This window comes from Haliotis rubra, unplaced genomic scaffold, assembly GCF_003918875.1.
Source record: "Haliotis rubra isolate DU_JTF1 unplaced genomic scaffold, ASM391887v1 Scf1011, whole genome shotgun sequence".
Classification (NCBI taxonomy): Eukaryota; Metazoa; Mollusca; class Gastropoda; order Lepetellida; family Haliotidae; genus Haliotis; species Haliotis rubra.
The window spans coordinates 179,294-206,930 of NW_025764906.1; the positions used below are offsets into that span (position 1 = coordinate 179,294).

The 27,637-nt window shown below is 42.5% G+C and overlaps 1 protein-coding gene across 1 annotated transcript in view; it reads left to right on the top strand.

Moving 5' to 3' along the window:
• Positions 1-27,637, top strand: part of LOC124269234 (tyrosine-protein phosphatase non-receptor type 13-like) — a 223,031-nt gene that overhangs the window by 69,817 nt on the left and 125,577 nt on the right. The window contains exons 14-18 of the mRNA XM_046704256.1: positions 8,036-8,095; positions 9,954-10,712; positions 15,708-15,874; positions 17,877-17,964; positions 19,969-20,178. Of these exons, the coding sequence (XP_046560212.1) occupies positions 8,036-8,095; positions 9,954-10,712; positions 15,708-15,874; positions 17,877-17,964; positions 19,969-20,178 (1,284 nt within the window). The remainder of the gene's footprint in view (positions 1-8,035; positions 8,096-9,953; positions 10,713-15,707; positions 15,875-17,876; positions 17,965-19,968; positions 20,179-27,637) is intronic.

Genomic DNA, 27,637 nt, shown 5'->3' on the forward strand with positions numbered 1-27,637 from the left:
ACTGGAATATCTCACTCAGTGTGGTGATCAGTAACCCTCCCCACTGGAATATTTCACTCAGTGTGGTGACCAGTAACCCTCCCCACTGGAATATCTCACTCAGTGTGGTGACCAGTAACCCTCCCACTGGAATATCTCACTCAGTGTGGTGACCAGTAACCCTCCCACTGGAATATCTCACTCAGTGTGGTGATCAGTAACCCTCCCCACTGGAATATCTCACTCAGTGTGGTGATCAGTAACCCTCCCCACTGGAATATCTCACTCAGTGTGGTGACCAGTAACCCTCCCCACTGGAATATCTCACTCAGTGTGATGACCAGTAACCCTCCCCACTGGAATATCTCACTCAGTGTGGTGATCAGTAACCCTCCCCACTGGAATATCTCACTCAGTGTGATGACCAGTAACCCTCCCCACTGGAATATCTCACTCAGTGTGATGACCAGTAACCCTCCCCACTGGAATATCTCACTCAGTGTGGTGATCAGTAACCCTCCCCACTGGAATATCTCACTCAGTGTGGTGATCAGTTACCCTCCCCACTGGAATATCTCACTCAGTGTGATGACCAGTAACCCTCCCCACTGGAATATCACACTCAGTATATGGACCAGTAACCCTCCCACTGGAATATCTCACTCAGTGTGATGACCAGTAACCCTCCCCACTGGAATATCTCACTCAGTGTGGTGACCAGTAACCCTCCCCACTGGAATATCTCACTCAGTGTGGTGATCAGTAACCCTCCCCACTGGAATATCTCACTCAGTGTGGGGATCAGTAACCCTCCCCACTGGAATATCTCACTCAGTGTGGTGATCAGTAACCCTCCCCACTGGAATATCTCACTCAGTGTGGATGACCAGTAACCTCCCCACTGGAATATCTCACTCAGTGTGGTGATCAGTAACCCTCCCCACTGGAATATCTCACTCAGTGTGGTGATCAGTAACCCTCCCCACTGGAATATCTCACTCAGTGTATGACCAGTAACCCTCCCCACTGGAATATCTCACTCAGTGTGGTGATCAGTAACCCTCCCCACTGGAATATTTCACTCTGTGTGGTGACCAGTAACTCCCCACTGGAATATTTCACTCAGTGTGGGGACCAGTAACCCTCCCCACTGGAATATCTCACTCAGTGTGGTGATCATGGACCAGCTGGAATATTTCTCTCCCTTCCACTGGAATATCTCACTCAGTGTGGTGACCAGTAACCCTCCCCACTGGAATATCTCACTCAGTGTGGTGACCAGTAACCCTCCCCACTGGAATATCTCACTCAGTGTGATGACCAGTAACCCTCCCCACTGGAATATCTCACTCAGTGTGGTGGACCAGTAACCCTCCCCACTGGAATATTTCTCACTCAGTGTGGGGACCAGTAACCCTCCCCACTGGAATATCTCACTCAGTGTGGTGATCAGTAACCCTCCCCACTGGAATATCTCATTCAGTGTGATGACCAGTAACCCTCCCCACTGGAATATTTCACTCAGTGTGGGGACCAGTAACCCTCCCCACTGGAATATCTCACTCAGTGTGGTGATCAGTAACCCTCCCCACTGGAATATCTCACTCAGTGTGGGGACCAGTAACCCTCCCCACTGGAATATCTCACTCAGTGTGGTGATCAGTAACCCTCCCCACTGGAATATTTCACTCAGTGTGGGGACCAGTAACCCTCCCCACTGGAATATTTCATTCAGTGTGGGGACCAGTAACCCTCCCCACTGGAATATCTCATTCAGTGTGGGGACAGTAACCCTGCCCACTGGAATATTTCATTCAGTGTGGGGACAAGTAACTCTCCCCAATTGAATATCACAGGAGTGGTCAACATTGCAAAATATATTGAGATAATAGGTCAAGGACAGAGTGAATCATATGTATCATATTGTATCATATGTTAGTTTTCACTTAATTCTAGCTATTGCAGATTATGCATGAAGTCTTGTGCATGTAGCTGATAAATGTAGCTGATATTTGAATGCATATTAGAAATGACAGGTAACATAGACATATTTTCAATGAATAACATATTCCATTTTTTCATAGTTACATCTACTTTTACCTGTGCACAACATCTGGATGCCCTTAGGAATCCCTGTAATATTCTTGCAAAAGATAATAATTTTGTACTTTGAAGTTTACACAGATACCCGCATGTTGGTTGGTTGAGCGGTCATGTGATCTAACTTTCAAGGTTCATTTCCCTTGAACCCTTCAAATCGTTCATATGTGTGTAAACATCATTCATACGTGTGTGAACGTTTTCGAACCGATCTGTGTCATGTGAACTTTTGCCGGAACTATTTTCTGGGTTTTCCCCAGGATACTCACTGTCCAGCAAAATACATCATTTGCATTCACACTCCTTTTAATTTATACATATTACTTACTTGTTTTTGTACGTAACAAAGAGCACCAACTGAGCATGGTTTTGCAAAAATCTGACCGACAACGCTTCCCGACAACAAGTCCCAGCCAGTGCGACTTAATTTTCAAATATCCGCTATGGTTTCAAGGACCCCCAATGATCTTGCTGCATTTGGTGATGCCAATTTCGCGAGCAATCCTGTTTCAAGTCGCCCCATTTTGGCAATGTCATTTCTTCACAACCAAATGGATTTCCAATAGCCGGGCATTGCTGCTTATCACAAGAGTTTAATCTCTCGAGGTTTGCGGGTTCTGCCCCGTGATCTGTTTAAAAACTGCTCATTAAATTTCACAATAAACAATCACAAATAAATAGAATACACCAACAAAATCTGCTTCCTATTAAGCCACGCCGCTTTAACTTCAAGTCCGTCCAGTGTATTAATACGCGGTCAAACGAATCCGTCATAGTTTTATAGGTACAATGACGGTTTGTTAAAATGATATTGTTAATGATATTTGTCTCTGTTTGATAATTTTATTGATGTTATGCTTATTAAAGCAGTTTCAAACCTATTGACGAATTTGTTGTAATATTTTAAGGAATACTTTGAGAACTATTTCTTCAAGGGTTGGGATACATGTGTCAAAAAATCGCCAAGTATACAAACATCGCTACAATAACGGTCTTGAACAGAATAACATTACAACATTTTACAGGTATTAAAACACATCATGGTAAACAATGATCATTTGGAAGTGGGTAAAAAACGTATGTGTAAACATCAAAGTGTCAAATTATAAGAATTGAGTGTCACCTTTTGTGTTTGCACTGAAAACTGAATGATGTCAAAGCGTTGTTCAATTGTCTATTACCGGAGAACTCATAGTTGTCTTCCCTATATTAGTGGAGAACTCATAGTTGTCTTCCCAGTCTTACTGGAGAACTCATAGTTGTCTTCCCAATATTACTAGAGAACTCATAGTTGTCTTCCCAATATTACTAGAGAACTAGTTGTCTTCCCAATATTAATGGAGAACTAGTTGTCTTCCCAATATTACTGGAGAACTCATTCTCTTCCCAATATTAATCGAGAACTAGTTGTCCTCCCAATATTAATGGAGAACTAGTTGTCTTCCCAATATTACTAGAGAACTAATTGTCCTCCCAATATTAATGGAGAACTAGTTGTCTTCCCAATATTACTAGAGAACTCATAGTTGTCTTCCCAATATTACTGGAGAACTAGTTGTCCTCCCAATATTATTGGAGAACTAGTTGTCTTCCACATATTAATGGAGAACTAGTTGTCTTCCCAATATTACTGGAGAACTAGTTGTCCTCCCAATATTATTGGAGAACTAATTGTCCTCCCAATATTACTGGAGAACTCATAGTTGTCTTCCCAATATTAATGGAGAACTAGTTGTCTTCCCAATATTACTGGAGAACTAGTTGTCTTCCCAATATTACTGGAGAACTAGTTGTCCTCCCAATATTATTGGAGAACTCATAGTTGTCTTCCCAATATTAATGGAGAACTAGTTGTCTTCCCAATATTAATGGAGAACTAGTTGTCCTCCCAATATTATTGGAGAACTCATAGTTGTCTTCCCAATATTACTGGAGAACTAGTTGTCCTCCCAATATTATTGGAGAACTAGTTGTCTTCCACATATTAATGGAGAACTAGTTGTCTTCCCAATATTACTGGAGAACTAGTTGTCCTCCCAATATTATTGGAGAACTAATTGTCCTCCCAATATTACTGGAGAACTCATAGTTGTCTTCCCAATATTACTGGAGAACTAGTTGTCTTCCCAATATTACTGGAGAACTAGTTGTCTTCCCAATATTACTGGAGAACTAGTTGTCCTCCCAATATTATTGGAGAACTCATAGTTGTCTTCCCAATATTAATGGAGAACTAGTTGTCTTCCCAATATTAATGGAGAACTAGTTGTCTTCCCAATATTATTGGAGAACTCATAGTTGTCTTCCCAGCTTTACTAGAGAACTCATAGTTGTCTTCCCAGTCTTACTGGAGAACTCATAGTTGTCTTCCCAGCTTTACTAGAGAACTCATAGTTGTCTTCCCAATATTACTGGAGAACTAGTTGTCTTCCCAATGTTACCGGAGAACTAGTTGTCCTCCCAATATTAATTGAGAACTAGTTGTCTTCCCAATATTAATTGAGAACTAGTTGTCTTCCCAATATTATTGGAGAACTAGTTGTCTTCCCAATATTACTGGAGAACTCATAGTTGTCTTCCCAATATTAATGGAGAACTCATAGTTGTCTTCCCAAAATTACTAGTGAACTCATAGTTGTCTTCTCCCAATATTACTAGAGAACTAGTTGTCTTCCAACATTAATGGAGAACTAGTTGTCTTCCCAATATTAATGGAGAACTAGTTGTCTTCCCAATATTATTGGAGAACTCATAGTTGTCTTCCCAGCTTTACTAGAGAACTCATAGTTGTCTTCCCAGTCTTACTGGAGAACTCATAGTTGTCTTCCCAGCTTTACTAGAGAACTCATAGTTGTCTTCCCAATATTACTGGAGAACTAGTTGTCTTCCCAATGTCACTGGAGAACTAGTTGTCCTCCCAATATTAATTGAGAACTAGTTGTCTTCCCAATATTACTAGAGAACTAGTTGTCTTCCCAATCTTATTGGAGAACTAGTTGTCTTCCCAATGTTACTGGAGAACTAGTTGTCCTCCCAATATTAATTGAGAACTAGTTGTCTTCCCAATATTAATTGAGAACTAGTTGTCTTCCCAATATTATTGGAGAACTAGTTGTCTTCCCAATATTACTGGAGAACTCATAGTTGTCTTCCCAATATTAATGGAGAACTAGTTGTCTTCCCAATGTCACTGGAGAACTAGTTGTCCTCCCAATATTAATTGAGAACTAGTTGTCTTCCCAATATTACTAGAGAACTAGTTGTCTTCCCAATATTATTGGAGAACTAGTTGTCTTCCCAATGTTACTGGAGAACTAGTTGTCCTCCCAATATTAATTGAGAACTAGTTGTCTTCCCAATATTAATTGAGAACTAGTTGTCTTCCCAATATTATTGGAGAACTAGTTGTCTTCCCAATATTACTGGAGAACTCATAGTTGTCTTCCCAATATTAATGGAGAACTCATAGTTGTCTTCCCAAAATTACTAGTGAACTCATAGTTGTCTTCCCAATATTACTAGAGAACTAGTTGTCTTCCCAATATTAATGGAGAACTAGTTGTCTTCCCAATATTAATGGAGAACTAGTTGTCTTCCCAATATTATTGGAGAACTCATAGTTGTCTTCCCAGCTTTACTAGAGAACTCATAGTTGTCTTCCCAGTCTTACTGGAGAACTCATAGTTGTCTTCCCAGCTTTACTAGAGAACTCATAGTTGTCTTCCCAATATTACTGGAGAACTAGTTGTCTTCCCAATGTTACTGGAGAACTAGTTGTCCTCCCAATATTAATTGAGAACTAGTTGTCTTCCCAATATTACTAGAGAACTAGTTGTCTTCCCAATATTACTAGAGAACTAGTTGTCTTCCCAATATTACTGGAGAACTCATAGTTGTCTTCCCAATATTAATGGAGAACTAGTTGTCCTCCCAATATTAATTGAGAACTAGTTGTCTTCCCAATATTACTAGAGAACTAGTTGTCTTCCCAATATTATTGGAGAACTAGTTGTCTTCCCAATGTTACTGGAGAACTAGTTGTCCTCCCAATATTAATTGAGAACTAGTTGTCTTCCCAATATTAATTGAGAACTAGTTGTCTTCCCAATATTATTGGAGAACTAGTTGTCTTCCCAATATTACTGGAGAACTCATAGTTGTCTTCCCAATATTAATGGAGAACTCATAGTTGTCTTCCCAAAATTACTAGTGAACTCATAGTTGTCTTCCCAATATTACTAGAGAACTAGTTGTCTTCCAATATTAATGGAGAACTAGTTGTCTTCCCAACATTAATGGAGAACTAGTTGTCTTCCCAATATTATTGGAGAACTCATAGTTGTCTTCCCAGCTTTACTAGAGAACTCATAGTTGTCTTCCCAGTCTTACTGGAGAACTCATAGTTGTCTTCCCAGCTTTACTAGAGAACTCATAGTTGTCTTCCCAATATTACTGGAGAACTAGTTGTCTTCCCAATGTTACTGGAGAACTAGTTGTCCTCCCAATATTAATTGAGAACTAGTTGTCTTCCCAATATTACTAGAGAACTAGTTGTCTTCCCAATATTACTAGAGAACTAGTTGTCTTCCCAATATTACTGGAGAACTCATAGTTGTCTTCCCAATATTAATGGAGAACTAGTTGTCTTCCCAATATTACTGGAGAACTCATAGTTGTCTTCCCAGTCTTACTGGAGAACTCATAGTTGTCTTCCCAATATTACTAGGGAACTAGTTGTCTTCCCAGTCTTACTGGAGAACTCATAGTTGTCTTCCCAGTCTTACTGGAGAACTCATAGTTGTCTTCCCAATATTACTAGAGAACTAGTTGTCTTCCCAATATTACTAGAGAACTAGTTGTCTTCCCAATATTACTGGAGAACTCATAGTTGTCTTCCCAATATTAATGGAGAACTAGTTGTCTTCCCAATATTACTAGAGAACTCATAGTTGTCTTCCCAGTCTTACTGGAGAACTCATAGTTGTCTTCCCAATATTACTAGGGAACTAGTTGTCTTCCCAATATTACTGGAGAACTCATAGTTGTCGTCCCAGTCTTACTGGAGAACTAGTTGTCTTCCCAATATTACTGGAGAACTAGTTGTCTTCCCAATATTATTGGAGAACTCATAGTTGTCTTCCCAATATTACTAGAGAACTCATAGTTGTCTTCCCAATATTACTGGAGAACTCATAGTTGTCTTCCAAGTCTTACTGGAGAACTCATAGTTGTTTTCCAAGTCTTACTGGAGAACTCATAGTTGTCTTCCCAATATTACCGGAGAACTCATAGTTGTCTTCCCAATGTTACTAGAGAACTCAGTCTGCCCAATACTACTGGAGAACCCATAATCGTCTTTCCAATGTTTTTTTGACATTACTTGGCAACTGACAATGCTGTTATATTACAGGACACCTGATAATTGTGTTTGCAAGATTAATGGACAAATGATAGTTGTTATCAAAACGTTTAATAATACTGGAGAGATGATAATTATTGTCCAACACAGCAGTGTATAGCCATTTTATATCTGTTGGGGGTGCTCAGTTATTTTGTTGATGGCAGCAGGTGGTGAGGGGGTCATCCATGTTCAGTACAGTCGTTGTTGCATCCAACCTAACAGTAGAATGTTGCCTTGTTGATGCATGTGTGTGTAGCCACATCATTGCCAGATATCTTGTAGCAGGAAGTCATGTAGCACTTCCTGGTGATGGTCTGACACTGATCATCTGACACATTCAAGTACCAGGATTCTATTACCATATGGAATGTTTATTTCAGAATGTACATGTGTGTATCGTTGCAGTACATTCAGAGACAGTTGGAAAAGCTTATCTATCTATGATCCTTTAAACCTCTGTTGTAATATTCTAGTGTCCCCCGCCGTGACTTTGCTGGAATATTGCTAAAAGCGACATGAAACCATACTCACTCGGCTGTAATATCTGTTCTGTAGATATGATTCAACACCCAACCCACCCAGGGACATTTTCATACCAGGCAGTCAGTGAACCAGGTGAGGAAACAGCCTTCTGATCTTAGTGACGTGTTACAGTAAATGAGGTGAGGAAACAGTCTCCTGATCTTAGTGACGTGTTACAGTGATTGAGGTGAGGAAACAGCCTTCTGATGTTAGTGACGTGTTACAGTGATTGAGGTGAGGAAACAGCCTTCTGATCTTAGTGACGTGTTACAGTGATGAGGTAAGGAAACAGTCTTCTGATGTTAGTGACGTGTTACAGTGATTGAGGTGAGGAAACAGCCTTCTGATCTTAGTGACGTGTTACAGTGATGAGGTAAGGAAACAGTCTTCTGATCTTAGTGACGTGTTACAGTGAATTGAGGTGAGGAAACAGTCTTCTGATCTTAGTGACGTGTTACAGTGAATGAGGTAAGGAAACAGCCTTCTGATCTTAGTGACGTGTTACAGTGAATCAGGTGAGGAAACTGTCTTCTGATCTTAGTGACGTGTTACAGTGAATGAGGTAAGGAAACAGCCTTCTGATCTTAGTGACGTGTTACAGTGAATGAGGTGAGGAAACAGTCTTCTGATCTTAGTGACGTGTTACAGTGAATGAGGTAAGGAAACAGCCTTCTGATCTTAGTGACGTGTTACAGTGAATGAGGTGAGGAAACAGTCTTCTGATCTTAGTGGACGTGTTACAGGAATGAGGTAAGGAAACAGCCTTCTGATCTTAGTGGAAACGTCTGTTACAGTGAATGAGGTAAGGAAACAGCCTTCTGATCTTAGTGACGTGTTACAGTGAATGAGGTGAGGAAACAGTCTTCTGATCTTAGTGACGTGTTACAGTGGAATGAGGTGAGGAAACAGCCTTCTGATCTTAGTGACGTGTTACAGTGATTGAGGTGAGGAAACAGCCTTCTGATCTTAGTGACGTGGCGTGTTACAGTGAATGAGGTAAGGAAACAGCCTTCTGATACTTAGTGACGTGTTACAGTGATTGAGGTGAGGAAACAGCCTTCTGATCTTGAAGGAAACAGCCTTCTGATCTTAGTGGCGAAACAGTCTTCTGTTACAGGTGAATGAGGTAAGGAAACAGCCTTCTGATCTTAGTGACGTGTTACAGTGAATGAGGTGAGGAAACAGCCTTCTGATCTTAGTGACGTGTTACAGTGAATGAGGTTAAGTGATGAGGTAAGGAAACAGCCTTCTGATCTTAGTGACGTGTTACAGTGAATCAGGTGAGGAGGAAACTGTCTTCGGCGTGTTACAGTGAATGAGGTAAGGAAACAGCCTTCTGATCTTAGTGACGTGTTACAGTGAATGAGGTAAGGAAACAGTCTTCTGATCTTAGTGACGTGTTACAGTGAATGAGGTAAGGAAACAGCCTTCTGATCTTAGTGACGTGTTACAGTGAATGAGGTGAGGAAACAGTCTTCTGATCTTAGTGACGTGTTACAGTGAATGAGGTAAGGAAACAGCCTTCTGATCTTAGTGACGTGTTACAGTGAATGAGGTAAGGAAACAGCCTTCTGATCTTAGTGACGTGTTACAGGAATGAGGTAAGGAAACAGCCTTCTGATCTTAGTGACGTGTTACAGTGAATGAGGTAAGGAAACAGCCTTCTGATGTTTTTAACATGTTTCAGTGAACCTGTTAGGAAGAAACACTTGTCTTATTGATCAGGGGGACGAAACAAATATCTTAGTGATACTTGACAAGTAATCGACATTACATTTTGAGATTTTAGCACTGAATATTTTGTTCTAATATATTTGTATTTTGTAAAGTTTGTTTATCAATTATTAAGTTTGCTACCATTGGAAATACTTTGGGTAAAGAAAGCAATGGAAATACAGAATATTCTGCTGTCACTACCTCACATACATCGAAATGTATGCTTGTTTTCCAGATCTAGATCATTCTACAGTTGAGGCCCGTCTTTCACCTCAGACACATCATGGACGACAGATTTTTGAGGTGTCTCTGCTGAAAGACGAAAATCATGGGATAGGCATCACCATCGTGGGTGGGGAGAGCACCAGCAAACTAGACTTGGGGATCTTTGTGAAATCTGTGACAGCTGGAGGTCCCGCAAACAAGGATGGCAGCATCAGGCCAGGCGACCGTCTAGTTGCCATCAACGGTCAGAGTCTGGAGGGTGTCCAGCATCACGAGGCCGTGCAGATGATTCGAGAGTCGGATGATCTGGTTTCCTTACTTGTGTCACAGGTCAGGGCACCCATGACTCTTCGACGAAAGGTTGTGTCTGTTGAGGCCTTGACACCAGCCTGCTCTACAGTGCACTCTCTGCCCACAAGTGGTGATGTTGGTAGGACAGATCCATTTGTAGACCAAGCAGTTTGTCATTCCATGGATAGAGATCTTAGAAATATTCCACCTGTAAAACCTCCACGACGGATGAACAGTGATAACCAGTTGACAAGTGACACGCATGCTACTGCTGGGACAGCCTGGGACACTGTTACGTTGCAAGACGAGCCTGTGTCAGGTATGAGTGAGACCACTGCTGCTGAATTAGCAGAGAGCATTCTGGGTACTGATAGGGAGGAGTGCATTCTGGGTACTGATGGGGAGGAGTGTGGTGTTTTGATGATGGACAGTAATCAGTGGGCAGTCAGCAAGGAAGAAGAGCTGGAAGTACTTGGAGGTAAGCAGCTTGTTGGGATGCCAGGGCCTGAGTTCATCAACTCTTACTGTTGACAGCCGAGACTGTTTATAGCCATGTTAAAGTAGGACTTTGTGATGTGTGTTGAGACTGTTTATAGCCATGTTAAAGTAGGACTTTGTGATGTGTGTAGTGACTGTTTATAGCCGTGTTAAAGTAGGACTTTGTGATGTGTGTAGTGACTGTTTATAGCCATGTTAAAGTAGGACTTTGTGATGTGTGTTCTGGCTGTTTATAGCCATGTTAAAGTAGGACTTTGCGATGTATGTTGTGGTGACTGTTTATACCCGTGTTAAAGTAGGACTTTGTGATGTGTGTTGTGACTGTTGAAGCTGTGTTAAGGTAGGGCTATGTGACGTGTGTTGTGACCGTTGAAGCCATGTTAGAGTAGGACTTTGTGATGTGTGTAGTGACTGTTTATAGCCATGTTAAAGTAGGACTTTGTGATGTGTGTAGTGACTGTTTATAGCCATGTTAAAGAAGGACTTTGTGATGTGTATTGTGACTGTCTATAGCCGTGTTAAAGTAGGACCTTGTAATGTGTCTAGTGACTGTTTATAGCCATGTTAAAGTGGGACTTTGTGATGTGTGTAGTGACTGTTTATAGCCGTGTTAAAGTAGGACTTTGTGATGTGTGTAGTGACTGTTTATAGCCATGTTAAAGTAGGACTTTGTGATGTGTGTAGTGACTGTTTATAGCCGTGTTAAAGTAGGACTTTGTGATGTGTGTAGTGACTGTTTATAGCCATGTTAAATTAGGACTTTGTGATGTGTGTAGTGACTGTTTATAGCCATGTTAAAGTAGGACTTTGTGATGTTTGTAGTGACTGTTTATAGCCATGTTAAAGTAGGACTTTGTGATGTGTGTTGTGACTGTTGAAAGCTGTGTTACAGCTGGACCTTGTTATGTCTGTTGTGGTGACTGTTATGCTGTGTTATAGTAGGACCTTGTTATGTCTGTTGTGGTGACTTATGCTGTGTTATAGTAGGACCTTGTTATGTCTGTTGTGGTGACTTATGCTGTGTTAAAGTAGGACTTTGTGATGTGTGTAGTGACTGTTTATAGCCGTGTTAAGGTAGGACTATGTGACGTTTTGTGGTGACTGTTTATAGCCATGTTAAAGTAGGACTTTGTGATGTGTGTAGTGACTGTTTATAGCCGTGTTAAAGTAGGACTTTGTGATGTGTGTAGTGACTGTTTATAGCAGTGTTAAAGTAGGACTTTGTGATGTGTGTAGTGACTGTTTATAGCCATGTTAAAGTAGGACTTTGTGATGTGTGTAGTGACTGTTTATAGCCATGTTAAAGTAGGACTTTGTGATGTGTGTAGTGACTGTTGAAAGCTGTGTTACAGCTGGACCTTGTTATGTCTGTTGTGGTGACTGTTATGCTGTGTTATAGTAGGACCTTGTTATGTCTGTTGTGGTGACTTATGCTGTGTTATAGTAGGACCTTGTTATGTCTGTTGTGGTGACTTATGCTGTGTTATAGTAGGACCTTGTGATGTCTGTTGTGGTGACTGTTATGCTGTGTTATAGTAGGACCTTGTTATGTCTGTTGTGGTGACTTATGCTGTGTTATAGTAGGACCTTGTTATGTCTGTTGTGGTGACTTATGCTGTGTTATAGTAGGACCTTGTTATGTCTGTTGTGGTGACTGTTATGCTGTGTTATAGTAGGACCTTGTTATGTCTGTTGTGGTGACTTATGCTGTGTTATAGTAGGACCTTGTTATGTCTGTTGTGGTGACTGTTATGCTGTGTTATAGTAGGACCTTGTTATGTCTGTTGTGGTGACTTATGCTGTGTTACAGTAGGACCTTGTTATGTCTGTTGTGGTGACTGTTATGCTGTGTTATAGTAGGACCTTGTTATGTCTGTTGTGGTGACTTATGCTGTGTTATAGTAGGACCTTGTTATGTCTGTTGTGATGACTGTTATGCTGTGTTATAGTAGGACCTTGTTATGTCTGTTGTGGTGACTTATGCTGTGTTATAGTAGGACCTTGTTATGTCTGTTGTGGTGACTGTTATGCTGTGTTATAGTAGGACCTTGTTATGTCTGTTGTGGTGACTTATGCTGTGTTAAAGTAGGACTTTGTGATGTGTGTAGTGACTGTTTATAGCCATGTTAAAGTAGGACTTTGTGATGTGTGTAGTGACTGTTTATAGCCATGTTAAAGTAGGACTTTGTGATGTGTGTTGTGACTGTTTATAGCCATGTTAAAGTAGGACTTTGTGATGTGTGTAGTGACTGTTTATAGCCTGTGTTAAAGTAGGACTTTGTGATGTGTGTAGTGACTGTTTATAGCCATGTTAAAGTAGGACCTTGTTATGTCTGTTGTGGTGACTTATGCTGTGTTATAGCTGGACCTTGTTATGTCTGTTGTGGTGACTTATGCTGTGTTATAGTAGGACCTTGTTATGTCTGTTGTGGTGACTTATGCTGTGTTATAGTAGGACCTTGTTATGTCTGTTGTGGTGACTTATGCTGTGTTATAGTAGGACTTTGTGATGTGTGTTGTGACTGTTTATAGCCATGTTAAAGTAGGACTTATGTCTGTTGTGGTGACTTATGCTGTGTTATAGTAGGACCTTGTTATGTCTGTTGTGGTGACTGTTATGCTGTGTTATAGTAGGACCTTGTTATGTCTGTTGTGGTGACTGTTATGCTGTGTTATAGTAGGGTCTTGTTGATTACTATGTGGCTATTTCTCTTCATAATTATACGACGACAGGTTAAAGAAATTTCTCCTTTTGTATGATAGTATCAGAATTATACTGTAGGGTTTGACGAAATGACGACCTGACATGGTATATATTTTTTGTACCATTCTTGTAGAAATACAGTTAAAGATTGTTTCATCACAATGTATTATTATCATTATGTTTTATAGATTACAGATAGTATGCAGCAGAGAGGGTTCGGGTATCCTGGCACAGTCAGGCTATTAAGGTTCATCATCAGCTCAGGGCCCTTGCCCCCTCTACACGCAGCCCAGACAGCAAATGGGACATCTCCCAGGAAACGCTGCCTAGTCAAACCCACCAAGAACCTTCTGGAGAATATGTAGACTCCCCAACACTGCAACCTTCTGCATTACCCAGACAGTTAGAAGAGCAGTGCTCCCAGTGGAGAACCTGGCCACTCTCCTCATCTAAAAGCAACAAGCCATGCCATCATGTCGTTTAAGATATGCTGTTTGTGCCAAAGAAGAGCATCCACTGACAAGGTGTTGGACAGTCTCTGTAAATTCATTGCACATTCGACATTTCATGCAAATATTTTCTTTTGGAATCACATTTAAGCAATTGCAAGTGGGAAGTGACTGGTCTTGAGCAGCAAAAAGAAAGCCATCAGTTTCACATTTAAGACCAGCCGACTTCATCCAGGCGAAGGAGTCTGTTGGATTACTGTTCTTTTCAACACATTGCATGTACACACGATGCAGTGGTTTCTCAGAAAGCTTCTCCACAAATGACAGCTGAAATACTTCACATGGTTTACTCCCATCGCTGTACCGTCCAGCAGTACATTGCCATCAAGAAAATCAACCTCAAGTTTTACATTCTGTCCAACAACCTTGGAACGCTTAAAATAGCTGTGGAATTCCTTGCTTTCATCTGATAAATGAATATGTGCAAAAGTACACAAAAGAATTCTATCATGAAGACCCTCCACATTAATCAAACCCCGACCTCCAGAATTGATTGGCATGTATAAACGATTAAGGGAGGATCGAGGGTGGTGGGCTCTGTTATCAGACATAATCCTTCTGGTCAGGCGGTCAAGACTCTGGATGTCTTGTTTTGTCCAATCAACTACTCCAAAGGAATAGAGGACTGGCACAGCAAAAGTATTGGTGGCTTTGACCTTGTTTCGAGCATTTAGCTCTGAACTCCAGATTTTCTTTAAGCAAGCTTTATACTCGGCCCAAAGTTTGTCTTGAATCTGGGCATTCTGGAATAGATTCCAAAGTCTGCACCAGCAACTCATTAAAGACTTGAGTAAATCAAGTAGTCGCTCAGGGAGGTCAATACAACGAAGAGACTTCAGAATCAATTCATTAAGGACAAAGTCGTATGTCTTTTTGTGGTCAATCCAGCGGTTGCGGTGATATGTTTTAGCCTCTTGCAAAATCATTTTCTGTACAAGAAGTTGATCCTTGCACCCCCAACATCCCTTTCTTGCCCCCTTCTGCTCTCTATGAATTATGTCATTGGAAGAACAGTAGGATGACACAAGGTTTGCCAAACTCCCTGGGAAGATTTTATATTTTGTATTCAAACATGTGATAGGGCGGAAGTTTTGGGGATCAGTCCAGTCTCCCCTTTTTGGGAAAGAGTATTGTGCGACCTTTGCAGAACCGTGGAGGAACATCACCTGTGTGCACAAGAGAGTTGAAACAGTGAAGTAATGGTGTTTGGACACAGGGGAACAGTTTCCAATACCGGATTCAAATGCCATCAGGCCCTGGAGCTGTATTAAAAGTGAACATTTTGATAACTCTTTTCTCATGCATTGCATGATCGTAATCATGGGAGGCCGCTTATCATGTTCACTAACACCCATTGTTTTGAGTTGCTTGTAGCAGAAAACAGGAAATATCTTGCTGAATTCAAAATAGTGAAGTGTATTATTGTGCGCAATAAATTTTGATTTTTATTCAACTTCAAAGTGAGGGTTGAAGAGAAGGAACATATATATCCTTCTGGCATCCAGGGGGTACAACAATGAGGCTGCGGTATCATATTAACACTATGACTGTTTACAAATGATATTAGGATTGTGGTAGCACTGTTTGGAATTTAGGAGAAAGGAGAATGTTGCACTTTCAACCTTTGTCTTAACAGTCATAATCCAATAACTGTTGTAGGCCATCATGAAAGTCTCCAGTCTGTTATTGTCCTTTATGTTCTGTGTAACCATCTATTTCCTGAGTATATTGACACTGAAATACTTCAACATTTTACTTCCAGACATTGCAGATCTTGCAATAATTGATGATTCTTCCTCGGATTCGGACTTTGACACTGCCCTGGAGAATGCTGTGAAAGGCCGCCTCACACGGAAACCCTCTCAGAATGCCTCTAATGTCCCGATCAGGCTGCAGAAACACAACGGCCAGTCAGGGATTACCATCACAGTAAGCATAACAGATTGTTACAGTGAGTACACCATCACACACTGACACTGAGTACACCATCACACACTGTCAGTGAGTACACCATCACACACTGACATTGAGTACACCATCACACACTGACACTGAGTACACCATCACACACTGTCAGTGGATACACCATCACACTCTCTCAGTGACTACACCATCACACACTGTCATTGACTACACCATCACACACTGTCATTGACTACACCATCACACACTGTCAGTGGATACACCATCACTCTCTGTCAGTGATTACACCATCACACACTGTCAGTGGTTACACCATCACTCTCTGTCAGTGGATACACCATCACACACTGTCAGTGGTTACATGTCAGTGGATACACCATCACACACTGTCAGTGGTTACACCATCACTCTCTGTCAGTGGATACACCATCACACACTGTCAGTGGTTACACCATCACACACTGTCAGTGGTTACACCATCACACACTGTCAGTGGTTACACCATCACACACTGTCAGTGGTTACACCATCACACACTGTCAGTGGTTACACCATCACACACTGTCAGTGATTACACCATCACACAGTGTCAGTGAGTACACCATCACACGCTGTCAGTGGATACACCATCACACACTGTCAGTGGATACACCATCACACAGTCAGTGAGTCCACCATCACACTCTGCCAGTGGATACACCATAACACACTGTCAGTGAGTATACAATCACACACTGTCAGTGAGTACACCATCACACAGTGTCAGTGAGTACACCATCACACACTGTCAGTGACTACACCATCACACACTGTCAGTGGATACAGCATCACACACTGTCAGTGACTACACTATCACACACTGTCAGTGGATACACCATCACACACTGTCAGTGACTTTACCATCACACACTGTCGGTGGATACACCATCACACACTGTCAGTGACTACACCGTCACACACTGTCAATGGGTACACCATCACACACTGTCAGTGACTACACCATCACACACTGTCAGTGACTACACCATCACTCTCTGTCAGTGACTACACCATCACACACTGTCAGTGGATACACCATCACACACTGTCAGTGGATACACCATCACACACTGTCGGTGAGTACACCATCATACAGTGTCAGTGGATACACCATCACACACTGTCGGTGAGTACACCATCATACAGTGTCAGTGGGTACACCATCGGAAACTATCAGTGGGTACACCATCACACACTGTCAGAGAGTACACCATCACACACCATCAGTGGGTACACCATCACACACTGTCAGTGAGTACACCATCACTCTCTGTCAGTGACTACACCATCACACACCAGCAGTGGGTACACCATCGGAAACTATCAGTGGGTACACCATCACACACTGTAAGAGAGTACACCATCACACACCATCAGTGGGTACACCATCACACACTGTCAGTGAGTACACCATCACTCTCTGTCAGTGACTACACCATCACACACCAGCAGTGGGTACACCATCACACACTGTCAGTGAGTACACCATCACACACCGTCAGTGAGTACACCATCACTCTCTGTCAGTGACTACACCATCACACACCAGCAGTGGGTACACCATCACACACTGTCAGTGAGTACACCATCACACACCGTCAGTGGGTACACCATCATCCACTGTCAGTGAGTACACCATCACATTCTGTCAGTGAGTACACACCGTCAGTGAGTACACCATCACACACTGTCAGTGAGTTCACCATCACACACCGTCAGTGAGTACACCATCACACACCGTCAGTGAGTACACCATCACACACCGTCAGTGGGTACACCATCACACACCATCAGTGAGTAACACATCACACACTGTCAGTGGGTACACCGTCACGGACTGTCAGTGAGTACACCATCACACACTGTCTCTGAGTACACCATCACACACCGTCAGTATCTGCTGTTGTAGGGAGGCAGTGATTACTATCTGCTGTTTTAGGTTGCCAATGATTACTATCTGCTGTTGTAGGGAGGCAGTGACTCCAGGTTCAAAGATGGTGCAGTCTACGTCATCTCAGTTAGTTCTTCAGACAAACAAACAAACTCTGTTGTTGTAGGTGAGTATAAGATAACATGGATATATACCTTGATACTGTGCCGCAGCCGCTCTGGATATGGCTTGATATTCTGCTGCAGCTGTTGTAATATAGCTTGACACTGTGGTGTGGCTGTTCTACTATAGCTTGACACTGTGGTGCGGCTGTTGTACTATAGCTCAACACTGTGATGCGGCTGTTGTACTATAGCTCAACACTGTGGTGTGGCTGTTGTAAAATAGCTCGACGCTGTGGTGTGGCTGTTGTAATATAGCTCGACACTGTGGCGCGGCTGTTGTAATATAGCTTGACACTGTGGTGCGGCTGTTGTACTATAGCTCAACACTGTGATGCGGCTGTTGTAATATAGCTCAACACTGTGGTGCGACTGTTGTAAAATAGCTCGACGCTGTGGTGTGGCTGTTGTAATATAGCTCGACACTGTGGGGCGGCTGTTGTAATATAGCTTCGACACTGTGGCCGCGGCTGTTGTAATATAGCTTGACACTGTGGTGCGGCTGTTGTAATATAGCTCAACACTGTGGTGTGGCTGTTGTAATATAGCTTGACACTGTGGTGTTGCTGTTGTAAAATAGCTCGACGCTGTGGTGTCGCTGTTGTAATATAGCTTGACACTGTGGTGCGGCTGTTGTAATATAGCTGGACACTGTGGTGCGGCTGTTGTAATATAGCTCAACACTGTGGTGTGGCTGTTGTAATATAGCTCAACACTGTGGTGTGGCTGTTGTAATATAGCTCGACACTGTGGTGCGGCTGTTGTAATATAGCTTGACACTGTGGTGCGGCTGTTGTAATATAGCTCAACACTGTGGTGTGGCTGTTGTAATATAGCTCGACACTGTGGTGTGGCTGTTGTAAAATAGCTCGACGCTGTGGTGTGGCTGTTGTAATATAGCTCAACACTGTGGTGTGGCTGTTGTAAAATAGCTCAACACTGTGGTGCGGCTGTTGTAATATAGCTCGACACTGTGGTGTGGCTGTTGTAATATAGCTCGACACTGTGGTGTGGCTGTTGTAATATAGCTTGACACTCTAGTGCGGCTGTTGTAATATAGCTCAACACTGTGGTGCGGCTGTTGTAATATAGCTTGACACTGTGGTGCGGCTGTTGTAATATAGCTCAACACTGTGGTGCGGCTGTTGTAATATAGCTTGACACTGTGGTGCGGCTGTTGTAATATAGCTTGACACTGTGGTGCTGCTGTTGTAATATAGCTCAACACTGTGGTGTGGCTGTTGTAATATAGCTTGACACTGTGGTGAGGCTATTGTAATATTGCTCAACACTGTGGTGCGGCTGTTGTAATATAGCTCGACACTGTGGTGCGGCTGTTGTAATATAGCTCAACACTGTGGTGTGGCTGTTGTAATATAGCTCAACACTGTGGTGTGGCTGTTGTAATATAGCTCAATGCTGTGGTGCGGCTGTTGTAATATAGCTCAACACTGTGGTGCAGCTGTTGTAATAGAGCTCAACACTGTGGTGTGGCTGTTGTAATATATCTCAATACTGTGGTGTGGCTGTTGTAATATATCTTGACACTGTAGTGTGGCTGTTGTAATATAGCTTGACATTGTGGTGTCGCTCTTGTACTATAGCTCAACACTGTGGTGCGGCTGTTGTACTATAGCTCGACACTGTGGTGCGGCTGTTGTACTATAGCAAAACACTGTGGTGCAGCTGTTGTACTATAGCTCAACTCTGTGGTGCGGCTGTTGTAATATAGCTCAACACTGTGCTGCGACTGTTGTACATATGGCTCCACACTGGTGTGGCTGTTATAAATATGGCTCCACACTGGTATGGCTGTTGTACATATGGCTCTACACTGTGGTGTGGCTGTTGTAGGTATGGCTTGATGCTGTGGTGTAGCTGTTGTAGGTATGGCTTGATGCTGTGGTGTAGCTGTTGTAGGTATGGCTTGATGCTGTGGTGTGGCTGTTGTAGGTATGACTTGACACTGTGGTTTGCCTGTTGTAAATATGGCTTCTTTAATCATCCAGGAGACCAACTGTTAGAGATCAATGATGTCAGTGTCCATGGACAGACATATGGACAGGTATTGGAACTTCTACATCGAGCCCCCTCTGTGTGTCCACTGCTGGTCCGGCGAATAGCTCCATCTCTTGCAGGGAGTCTCCCAGAGGTGACACCAGCCATGGCCCACCTTCCAGCTGACATCTCCACAGATCCATATTCATTTGTTACCCGGGGTATGTACTTCCTGCACTAACAGGAACTAACCATGATGTTGCTACAGTCAGTGTAAATACGATCAAATACGATCCTTTCTTAGTAAAGTACAAATTCTAGTACTTTTGTTGGGTTGAGTCCCATCCGGGATTGAACTCACACCCTCAGAGTCAGGCATCTAATCGCCTGCACACAAAGTCAGTCGCACACAAAGTCAGTGGATCTGGATCACTCCATATCTGTTACCTGACACACGGTCTGTGTACATCAGCCCAGAAACCGAAAGGAGATATGCAGGTGGACAACTCCCATCTGGATCACTCCGTATCTGTTACCTGACACACGGTCTGTGTACATCAGCCCAGAAACAGACAGGAGATATTCAGTTAACATCTAATGGAGGGGGGTTATTGGTGCAATAAAGAAAACTTGGTATCCAAATATGGTAACTATGCAAATAAGGCCAATACAGGAACTACTTTCACAAAACTCCATACACGCCATGCGAATTCTAAAATGTTAACATTTTATTGATGAAGTCGTCCCGAGTTTACAGGGTTTTTCCATTGAGTTGGAAGGCTTGCATAATGCAATTTTTTTTCCTAATATGTGATATTAATGATATGGAAACACATGAGGTGAGTAAGCTCTCTGTGGACAACCTGACACACTGCCTGTGTACATCAGCCCAGGAACAGGGGCGGTGTGGTAGCCTTGTGATTAAAGCACTCGCTTGTCACGCCGAAGACACGGGTTCAATTTGCCACATGGGTACAATGTGTGAAGCCCATTTCTGGTGTCCTCTGCCATGATATTGCTGGAATGTTGCTAAAAGCAGCGTTAATCTAAATTCACTCACTCATTGACTCACTCAGCCGAGAAACAGAAACACCAGCACACAAAGTCAGATATCTTACAGAGCTGGCAATTAGGTTCCTGTATCTGAGGGTGTGGGTTCAAATCCCTGATGTGACTCACCCCAACAAAAGTACTTAAGTACTGTCAGAAATAGAAAAAAACTGGGTGTTTTTCACATTTATATCTACAATTTATGTAGTTAATATGTGAAAGCATGAAATATCTGTTACACTACTTTTGAGCTACCTAAAGTCTCAGTGGTAGAAGATAGGAAACGTAAAAGAGGACTTTACTGAGGAGAGATTAGTGCACAAATGTGCAATGGGTTTTTTAAAGACTTGTTTGGAACAGACCTTGGCTTTATGCAAATTAGAGTGTGATGATGTATTACAAAGGACACTTTTTAAATGCCCAGTTTGAAATTAGACATACCTTCATCATAAATGATACCTGGCGTAAAAAATAATAACTTTCATACTGAAACTATTAAGGATGTAGCTACTACGGAGTCTCACTATCACTATATAAACTGGTGGTCATTCAAGTATACTAGGCACATAAAGAAACTATGCATACAAAAATTTAAAATCTAAATTTATCAAACCTGTGTAGACACATAAGGATTTAAACTCAGAGATTAGTGATATATATCCAACATGCATGCACGTGACACGTTCCGTGACATCAGTGGGTTTGTCCTTGAGACGTGCAATACGTTGTTGCACGTGCATTCTGGGAAAGAGAAACAGAGAAAATGAATGCCACACAATACTGTCACTTTGGAATGCTCAACCCCTGCCCTTGCGATCGTTCAAAAAATTAAACGGCTATTGAAACGCATAGCATGCCAAGGCTCATGTCTGCACAACGTCATGAGGCCATTGGATGGTCCGTGGGGGAATGTCTCAAAGACATGTGGCTGCACATTTCCACTGCCACCGGAACACCATTTCTGCACTGGTGAGACGCTACCAGAACACAAATGACGTCATCGATCGGCCACATTCTGGACGTCCAAGAGTAACAACGCCAAGACAGGACAGATGGATAAGGGTGACCCATCTTTAGCCACAGGTTTCAGACTGCAGTGATTACTGCCCGAACCATCCCAGGACTTCGCCGTATCCACCCAACACAGTTCGACAATGTTTACGTCATCACGGGATCAGACCATGACGTCCTGCCATACGGCCTATCCTGACACAACGTCATCGACAAGCTCGCCAAATGTGGTGCCGATATCATGTCCACAGACCCTTGTTTTGGTGGAGAAATGTTGTTTTTACAGATGAGTCCAGTTTTAACATTTCCCATAGTGATGGATGTCAACGTGCCTATAGACATGTGGGAGAACGTTATGCACAGGCGTGTGTCTTGGAGAGGAATCGCTTTGTTGGTGTTTCCGTGATGATTTGGGGTGGAATAACAGCACACCAAAGAACTCCTTTGGTGATTGTTCAGGGCAACTTAACTGGTGTTGGCTACAGGGATCAGATTCTTCGACAATTCCTAGTCTGCAACGTCATGGCCCTGGGTTAACATTCCAACAGGACAATGCCCGCCCTCATACGGCAAGGGTTGCTATGGATTTCTTGCAACACCACAACGTTGACTTACTGCCTTGGCCTGCAAATTCACCGGATCTCTCCCCGATAGAGCATGTTTGGGACAAGATGGATCGACGTCTACACAGTCTTCCTCATTCGCCAGATAACGTCCTTGACCTTGCAACAGAACTTAAGAGATCTGGCGTGACATCCCACAAGCCTTCCTTGCACATTTGATAGGCTCTATCAGCCGTCGATGCTCTGCTGTTCTCAATGCCTATTGTGGACATACCCGTTATTTAACTTGTGACATGGTCGTTGACCCCTGTCCCGCTTGTGGACTCGTGGACTCGTGACGCCATTGTGATTGACTTTTCAATTGAAATTCTCCCGACTTGTTATGGTCTCATGATCCCTCCATTAAAGTTTATATGTACCTTTGACATTGTTATCGTACTTATCAACTGGGATAATATTTTGACAATGCACAGTTTCTTTATGTGGCTTATATATATATTTTGAGACATTTAATACAATGGCTGATTTAAGCTTTTCTATGGGTATCATACTCTTTTACATATTTCAACATAAACTTTATGAAAGAAAGACATGTTAGACGTTAATCAATAGATGAGACATATTCAGCGCACAAGAAAAAGCATACAATATCTTTGAGATGACCCCTTGTGCCTGTAGGCAGGACATGCATTTCATGCCAGGTGACTTGACAGTCCATCGTCAAACCTGGCTGAGCGACCTAATTGCCAACTATAGCCTCATCTGTTGTTTTCAGGAGCTATTCGTATTTTTTCTAAGTTTTAATAATAAATAATAATAATGTAGGTATTTATTTAGGTACTAATACCCGCTCATGGCGCGCTACAATACTATAGGAGAAAAGAAAATAGGTAAAACTATTTACAGAGAGACAATTGAACATAGAAAGTCTAGTAATAGGCAAGACAAAAAAGGTGGGTTTTTAGAGACGATTTAAATGTTTCCAAAGATTCAGCATTCTTGATGTGCGTGGGCAAGTTGTTCCAGAGACTGGCGGCTGTGTGTTGGAATGATCTTTTCCCATAGGATGAGAGTCGAACTTTAGGTATGACAAGTAGCTGGTGATTCTGGGATCGTAACGGTCGGGTTGGGATGTACTGACACAGAAGACTGGAGAGGTATTCTGGTGTTTGTCCATGTAGAGCTTTGAAAGTGCTACATAGAATTTTGAAGTCAATCCGGAACCTGACAGGCAACCAGTGTAGAGACATCAGTGAGGGTGTGATATGATCTTTCTTGGACTTGAGGCAGACAATGTGAGCTGCTGAGTTCTGTAATTGTTTAAGTTTCTGAAGTTGAGTTGAACTGATGCTAAAGTGCAGACTGTTGCAATAGTTGAGTCGAGAGAGAATAATGGATCGAACCAAAGAATGAGCACATTCTGTTGTGATGAGATTTCTAAAGGAGATGATGGTTCACAGATAATAGTGACCGTTATTATAAAGATGGTTGACTTGCGATTCCAAAGACAAACTGGCATCAAGATATACACCAAGATCCTTAGTGACAGGGGAAGGCTGAATGTTAGATGTTGAAATCTTCACATTGCAGATGGAGATTTTCTGCAGCTGTTTGGAATTTCCAATCAGTTGGAGTTTCCTTATGCTCATCCATGTCTTTATATCAGAAACGCAACTGTCTATGATCTGTAGATCAGTGACTGGAGATTGCAGATTAAGAATCCTTTTAACCTGATTGTCATCAGCATAGGCATAGTGCCCACAGTCATGAGAGTCGATAACCACGGGAAGAGAGTTTACCTATAGCAAGAAGAGAATAGGGCCAAGGACCGAGCCCTGGGGCACGCCACATGTAAACTCTACTTTGTCAGATGTATGATTCTGAACTTCTACAACCTGTGTTCGCTGGTCCAAATATGAGGAGAACCAGCTGAGTGCTATTCCTTTGACACCAACTTCATGTTCCAATGTGTGTAACAGGCACTTGTGGTCAACTTTGTCAAACGCAGCACTTAGGTTGAGTAGGACTAATGCCGCCATATTGCCACTGTCCAGAATCATTCTGAGATCATTCACTAAACGAAAGAGAATGGTCTCAGTAAAGTGGAATGGCCTGTAAGCAGACTGGAATGGGTCATGGATACTGTTGGATGAAATGTGATCCATTAATCTCTTAGACACTGCTTGCTCTGTGACTTGAGACAAGACACTGACTTGAGACTCGCTCTATGACTTGAGACAAGACACTGCTCGCTCTGTGACTTGAGACAAGACACTGCTCGCTCTATGACTTGAGACAAGACACTGCTCGCTCTATGACTTGAGACAAGACACTGCTCGCTGTGTGACTTGAGACAAGGCACTGCTCGCTCTATGACTTGAGACAAGACACTGCTTGCTCTGTGACTTGAGACAAGACACTGCTCGCTGTGTGACTTGAGACAAGACACTGCTCGCTGTGTGACTTGAGACAAGACACTGCTCGCTCTGTGACTTGATGCAAGACACTGCTCGCTCTGTGACTTGAGACAAGACACTGCTAGCTCTGTGACTTGAGACAAGACACTGCTCGCTCTGTGACTTGAGACAAGACACTGCTCGCTCTGTGACTTGAGACAAGACACTGCTCGCTCTGTGACTTGAGACAAGACACTGCTCGCTCTGTGACTTGAGACAAGACACTGCTCGCTCTGTGACTTGAGACAAGACACTGCTCGCTCTGTGACTTGAGACAAGACGCTGAGATTTGAGACCGGTCTATAACCCTTTAAGAGTGAACTATCCATGTTGTTTTTGATGAGAGGTTTAATTATAGCATTCTTCAGAGATTCTGGAAATGTGCCTGTTGTTGGTAATGCATGTAATCACAGCAATCAACATGCATATGTGATCCAATGCCAGGGGTGTTGGCATAGGATCAGATTCACATGTGGTCTTAGCTGAAGACTTGATGATAGCCAAAACATCACGTTGGGAATATGGTTCCAAGGCCTGGAGAGGGGGGCCATAAAATACCATCGTATCAGACACATGATCCTGAGGTGCAATGGAATCAAGATGTTTTCTTCTGTTCAGGACCTTATCCTTGAAAACGGTATTGAAGGTTTCAGCAAGTTTGGAGAGATCATCACACTGAGGAATAACCTCCTCTCTCTTCTTACCAAGAAAAGAGTCTACAAACTTTGAAAACTGTCGCGGCTTGTCTTGGAGAACTGAGACTTTTTGCTTTAAAAAATTCCTTTTACACTCCTCAATAATCTTTGAGACTTTGTTCCGACAGGACTTGTAGATCTGGCAATCTACCTCCAGTCCCGACTTTCTCCATCTCCTTTCAGCGCAGCGTTGCTCACGCTGGCAACACGAATGGCTTCACAGTACCAGGCACACCCTTGCTTGTGAGTAAAATTTCTAACTTTTAAGGGAGCATGTTTTTCCAACACGGAACTGAGAACATCATTATAATGACGAGTCATTTCAGATGCATCATCTGTACCATCACCTTGAGATAACAGGTGTGACAAGTGACTCGAGAAATTCTCATGGTCAATAGCTTTCACATTTCTGGATGTGCTTATAGTCCTATTGAGTTCAGGTCTCTGCATGTTGAGCGTTGAGAACACTATGAAGTGATCTGACAGGAGTTTGTCTTCAACGACAACTGACTGAATGAGATAAAGATTGGAACTCACAATCCAGTCTAGAATGTGTCCTGACCGATGTGTTGCACTGGATACATGCTGATGCAGATCATGAGAGGACAGGAGTGTCTTGACTTTACGGACATCAGGTTTGTTGATCTCATCAAAATGGATATTGAAATCACCAATATATACAATGTTGTTGTTATGTGATGAGAAAAGTTTAGACAAATCCTTATGGAATTCATAGAATGTAAGTTTGTTTTTGGAGGAGGGAGGTGGACAGTATAGGAACACAATCCTGGCTGTAGTGTTAAAAGATGATAATGTCACATCAATATGTTCAAACGATGTGAATACAGTATAATAATAAATAATAATAGTTCATTTATAAAGCGCATATTTCCATGCACAATGCATGCTCATAGAGCTGATGTCAGGACGAAAAGTCTTTTTGGAAAAGGTGGGTCTTTAGCGATGTTCGAAAGGTTGAAAGTTCTGTCATTTCTCTCAAATGTTGTGGGAGATGATTCCATTCTGAGGCTGCAGCATAAGAGAAAGTTCTTTGACCAAATTTAACTGTTCTGACTTTAGGAATACACAGAAGATTATGTTTCTCGGAGCGGAGGGATCTTGTTGGTTTGTATGGAGAAAGGAGGTCGGACAGATATTGAGGTGCACTTCCAGAGAGACATCTGAAGGCGAGAATGCAGAGTTTAAAAGTAATGCGCTGTGGAATGGGCAACCAGTGGAGGTCCTTCAACACAGGGGTGATGTGAGCTGACTTGGGTGAGAGAGTGACTATTCTTGCTGCTGTGTTCTGAACCCGTTGCAGTCTACCAATCTGGGATTTTGTTGCACCAGCAAAGAGGCTGTTGCAATAACCTAGTCTTTTTATCACCAATGAGAGGACAAGGATTATAGCTGACTCCTTTGTGAGAAGCTTTCGAATGTTTCCAATGTTTCGGAGGAGTAGGAAGCATGTCCTGTACAAGATGGTAATGTGCTGGTCCAATGACAGCTCAGGATCAACAGTCACGCCAAGGTCCTTAACACTGTTAGATAGTGGAACAGTGGTTTCGCCAAAGTGAAACGACTTGATGTTGGTCTGTTCTCGGTGAGGTGTGGTCCCTACCAGAAGACACTCCGTCTTGTCCTCATTTAGCTTCAGCTAGTTGGTGAACATCCATGACTTGATCTGGTCAAAACACTCTGCCATGTGTCATATCTGACTTCCGAAGACTGACACACACACAGCTACACCTGCACCTCTACCATCCCGTGGAACATGTTTGCAAACAAATCCATCTGGTGTCATACCAGCCACAAGGGCATCATCACCAGTTGGATGAAACCAGGTTTTCATCCAAGAAAAAGTCTGAAATTTCGTTTGTTTTGTTCCTTGTTTGTTTTGCCAGA